The 5,722-nt window shown below is 35.9% G+C and overlaps 1 protein-coding gene across 1 annotated transcript; it reads left to right on the forward strand.

Annotated features, from left to right (window-relative positions):
• The first annotated feature begins 411 nt into the window (after positions 1 to 411).
• LOC128244235 (uncharacterized) lies at positions 412 to 2,100 on the forward strand. Its single transcript, XM_052962250.1, has one exon. It carries the CDS (start codon positions 412 to 414, stop codon positions 2,098 to 2,100), a length of 1,689 nt encoding a protein of 562 aa, XP_052818210.1.
• The last annotated feature ends 3,622 nt before the right edge of the window (positions 2,101 to 5,722 follow it).

Here is a 5,722-nt window from a genome sequence, read left to right on the forward strand (position 1 = left end):
AAGAAAGGTTAAATAACATATGGGAGATTATGTTCATATAGGGCGATTTTGTGCGTCTTTGATGAAAAGGCAAGCATATTTACGTTTTGAATGTCATAATAACTGTAACGTCACTTTAGGCAAAAATTGTCTGTATGTATTGCTTGCATAACAGGTGATACGAAAATGTAGACAACCAAGCGTGTTATGCATACCTCTTTCATAAAAGTTTGCTGGCTGTGAACCAATTTCTTATCTCAATATTGATTTGCGCATACTAGTATCGTAAAACCTTTTATTTGTGATAAGAAGGACAAATATTACTTAAGAATTTGATATTGTTAATCATTATTGCGTTCGGGATTGCGATGTACACATCATCCATATATACGTTAAATATGTTTCTTGTCAAACACACTTTATGGTGAAGATATGGCTGAAGGCTTCCAAACAACTGTACACGATCAAGTCGGCGGAAGGTCTCCAGACGCGTATCAAACATGTGCCGACGACAACGTTCCCGGTCGGAAGGGGAAACGTTGTGATCCCTGTAGAACCAACGGGAGGTGGAATTATGCGGTGGTGTTGTGTAAAACCTGCCAACAACACCAGTGTGAGGAGTGCTCAATGAACCACTCCTTGAATGACATCATGGTTGGACACGATCTACAAGGTTTGGAGGAAGATGACCAAAGGAAAATATGCACCAAACACAAGCAGGATTTAAACATATACTGTGTAGATCACGATGAAATGTGCTGTGGACTCTGTGGTGTAATGTACCATAAGCAATGCACTGAAGTCACTGATATCAAATCAGGTATGAAAATATCGCTTGCAAATTTACATGGCAGATGTGAATATATTGACAAAGGTGATGAAAAACGAATCCAAGCTTACCGCAGCCAGGTGAAAGTCATTCCCGAACAAATCGATATCATGAAAAATGAGATAGATAAACTGTTTGATGATTTCAAGTGCAACGTTGTTCATAGTACCCGTGATGCAGTCAAGACTGAATCAAAGAAAATAGATGAAGAGAAAATAGTTCGAACGGCAATTACTAAAGATACTGATACAACATTAGCTACAAACATTGACGATTTCAATAGAATTCGTTTGTTTACCAAAAAGATAAGACAACACAAAAATGCGATTTCAAAACAAGAGTCCGATAAACATGTTCTGGATTTCATTTTCGAATTCAACAAGACACTGCTTTCTTTCATACAAAGCGGGGATGACATCGGTTCACTCCACATCGAGAAGACGTTCACCAAGGCAACATCCGGGTCGTTTGTACGTCCTTTTATGTTACGTTTGTTGGCGTCTAGGAATTTGAAGCAGGATGAATATGGTGATAGAGAACCTTTAATCACAGGTCTAGACTTCCTTCCAGACGGCAGAATTGTAGCTGTCGATAATTGGAACCACAGGCTTATAGTGACTGATCAGCAGCTAAACAATCTGGCTACACATCTCCTTGCTTCAACACCACAAGACATTGTCACAACTAGTGATCAAAAAGTTGCTATTACCACCGAAAGTTACCGTAAGATCTTAAATTTTAATATAAACGCAGATGACACAATCATCGAATTACCTTCTTTTCACTGCAATCGTGAATACGAGACTATATCCACCATGCCGGGAGATTGGTGTTGTGCCACCACACTCAGACACAAGTACCCTGTGAGCAAGGTTTCCGGCACTTTAGGGGAGAAGGAGTTTGAGCCCAATCTGCCAGTGAAACAGTTGAAATTGGATGAAGCCGTCAATACATACATTCAAAACCGTCAAATTGTGGTTCTCAGTGACTTTTCTGATAATTCTATTAATTTTCACGACGTAAGCGGCAACACCGTTATTACCACAGTAGTAAGACACGCCAGCATCCAGATACCTCGTGGTGTCTGTGTAGGTCCCGGGGACTGCGTGTTTGTGTGTAGTGAGGACACTAACTCTATCGTGCAATTGTCTCCCACTGGAAGATTGATTAGATCTTGTAAAGTGGAAATGAGCATGCCCTTTCGTGTGGCTGTGTCCAAGGACGGTACAAAGCTTGTGGTGTCGAACAGGGTCAATGGGAACAGAAAACTTCAGATTTATGAAATGCAATAAAACTACCCAGTACAGTGATATTCTTATTTAACGAAGTGAAATAATTGAATTCCTTATTCTGAGGTATACATCGTGTATAGTATCCCAGACACATTTATTACACATGAGATATATATCTTGTTGTTTAATGGCAAATATCTAACTACTTGAATGAATGTGATGCTTTAATACATGCTTCCTTTTCATGTTGACTGTTTATCTTGTTAAATTGTTATAATAACTGTTGGTGTTGGTAGTCCAAACCCATTGACTGTACTTAATATGTTCGTGATAAATGGTTGAATAGCTTTGTGTGTGCTATTCGTGGAGTAGACATTGGATATCTTATAATCGTTATTATCATTACACTATTGTATCTATAGTTCGATATAAATTTATTACAATTACATTCCGTAATTATATTAATATTTATGAAGCATCTTAAAGCTGCCATATCACATATTAACCGTTTTACAATTTTTGTTTCGTATTTGAATGAGCAAATATTTACGTATGTATCTGCAAATCAGTGATAAGAGACTGCTGACAAAAGATCAGATCGCAGATTTTCATATTTCCGTTCAAAAAGTAATGATTTATGGCTAAAACCCTTACTAACGGTCTTATATGACTGGTTTACATGCATTGTTGCATGTATTAGCTAGTTCATATACAAAAACTAAAATAAATGTCAAAACTTGCAATCTGTGAGCGTGCAGCTTTAAATTAAGTTTTTTTTATTATTCCTTAATATCTACAATTTCGAAGGTATTTTTCCACATGTACATTATGTTTTGCTCATACATATATAGCTTTACCTTCGAATAAATTAACAACATAAAGTGGTGTTTTTATAACCGTACAACATTTGATTATACTCGATTATTGTATGAGTGGTAAAATAATCATGTTACACGTCCACTTCAGTAATATTTGATATTATTAATCGTGATTACGACATTTGGAAATAATGGTATGTGTTCACGACATTCTAAGTCGTTCGGTTATTGGCTTGGTCTGGTTTAAAATAGTTTAATAGGTCAACACTTCAGGTCAAAATACATTGAAATAATTCAATTGAGGCCACATTTCTACCCGATGTTAATGAACCAAAAAATGTTCATTCCCCTAGAATCAATCCTTACTCACTCTATCTTACTAATTCGATCTTGTACTAAGACGAAAAACAACATGTAGAGTATACAAATGTTTAATTTGTTGTAAGCGTCATGGCCAATCAACTGTACATACACAAACATTTTCACATATTTCAACATATACTAACATAAACAACACATTTTCATTGAAATTATTCAAAAAGCATTGATATATCTATGTAACAACACAACCTTTGTTAAACATAAAGACAAAATTTTGTATATCATAATGTATACTGATTTCAAGAATATAATGATGAGTTCCGATGTTTGATATGAATGAACCCGTTAAGTTTTTTGAAATAAAAAACGTCGGACATGCTTGTACACAGCTTGGTGACCATGCGCTGAATGAATCAATCAGTATTGCACGGTAAACACGTGCTCGATAGAGCGCGAAATCATAGCGCCCCCAGGCGTATCGTTTCGGAACGATACAAGGGGAAACAATTTTCTCCTAATTCTTTTCAATCAAACGTAGAAAATTATATTCCCCTAGAATCAATCCTTACTCACTCTATCTTACTAATTCGATCTTGTACTAAGACGAAAAACAACATGTAGAGTATACAAATGTTTAATTTGTTGTAAGCGTCATGGCCAATCAACTGAATTATAAAGAACGGGAAAGCGACTTTATAAAAAACAAAACTAATTCGGAACTCATCATTTATAAACCCAAGCACTGTGAAACAACCAAACGTTGTTCTAAACTATCTTTTACGTAACCGTCTTTCGCTTTTTCACTCGCCCAACGTCCATGTCTCTTAAACATTCGGTCTTTTACACCTTTGTTCGCGGCAGCCGTAGCCCCGCCAGAACGAAGTGAATGAAAGCCATATTTACGAACGTCTGTAACTAAAGGTTTGAAAGTTTTTATGAACAAATCTCTAAGAGTTGAATAAGACATAGGCTTGTTAACACTTCTGACTTTAAATCCTGTTTTAGTAGCACTCAAGTTACAAAATATGTAAGATTCATCAGAAAATCCAGCCCATTGAATATACTTTTCCAAATTCTTAACAGGGCACAACAAAGTTCCAGTTCGCGCTATAACTATCCATGCGCCGTCTCTATATTGATCAGTTTTACTAGATTCTATAAATATTTCCATATATGCTGTACTTATAATAATATCACTTCTCTTTATCTTTAACAGTTCAGCACTTCTTAAAAACCCAGAAAAGGCTATTAAACATGCACAAATTATTCTCTGTGACATTAGGTTACATTCACCATAAAGACTATCATACATTTTTTGTAGGATACTAACAGTTATAGGTTCCTTCTTAATCGTAGACCTAGAATTTATACGTTTTGCTGATTCTAACACATTAATAACAAGTTTTGAATCAGTAGGGGAAACAAAACCATTAATTTCGTGCATCCATTTTAAACTATAGAAAGCTGATATAATAGGTTTTGCTGTAAAAGCAGTCTGTATTAACGAAGTTAGATAGATAGCCACCGGAAACGCCCTAGCGGGCAAAATGTCCCTAATCCCGAAACCGTTTGAAAGAGCCCAAACTTTCCACCTTTGAAACGACTGATTATAGTTCTTGCACGTGCTGTCGGCTCTTGACTTTTGCAGTATCTGAGGGAGAAGGGCCACCTTGTCCGCCAAGACCTCCGGCAGCTCGTCTATCTCGTGTTTGTGAATCTGGAAAAATAGATGTAAAAATCTTTTTAAATTAAATGTATCTTTTATTTGCAAAATGAACATATAAACATGTTAACTTTATAATTTCCAAAAACTATTAAATCTATTAAACAACAAAACTTATATCTTGTGAATATAACTAGTTATTAAATCTATTTGAACGCTTTCAACCTTTGTTGCATAATCATAATACATGAACGTAGTACATAAGTACAACACATGGAGTTTTTTATAAATTCTAAGACTATTCTCAAGGCTGCCTGGCCTGCATATGTATGTGAGTACATAACTTGTACTGGCTATTCTAATGGCCGCCGGGCCTGCATATTTATATGAACACATAACTGGCTATTTTAATGGCCGCCGGGCCTGCATATTTATATGAGCACATAACTAAAACTGGCTATTCTAATGGCCGCCGGGCCTTCGTATATATATGCGTACATCACTTTAACTGGCTATTCTAATGGCCGCCGAGCCTGTATATATAAATGCGTGCGTTTCTTTCGCTGACTATTCTAATGGCTGTCAAGCCTACATATATGAAAATGCATTACTTCTTTGCAATAATTATATCTACAAGACCATTATCTGAAATTTATGTACTTTAGGTACTATTGTGAGAACTAAATGTTCTACAACTGTGCATATGTCTCACAGACTATTGTAAAAAGCGCTCGACCTATAACGCACTTAAAACATAAATTTGCGTTACGTTTGCCAAAATTCACGTGTAAATTTTACAATATTTGCATCTAAACCTTCAACAGAGTAATTTCTGGCTACTGAAAACATTTAGAGTGAATAAATGTACTATCAAGCATTT

Source organism: Mya arenaria, chromosome 8 (assembly GCF_026914265.1).
Source record: "Mya arenaria isolate MELC-2E11 chromosome 8, ASM2691426v1".
In the NCBI taxonomy this organism is placed as follows: Eukaryota; Metazoa; Mollusca; class Bivalvia; order Myida; family Myidae; genus Mya; species Mya arenaria.

Bases quoted from the DNA above. Each gene is read 5' to 3' on its own strand.
- LOC128244235 (XM_052962250.1), top strand. From the start codon at position 412: ATGGCTGAAGGCTTCCAAACAACTGTACACGATCAAGTCGGCGGAAGG.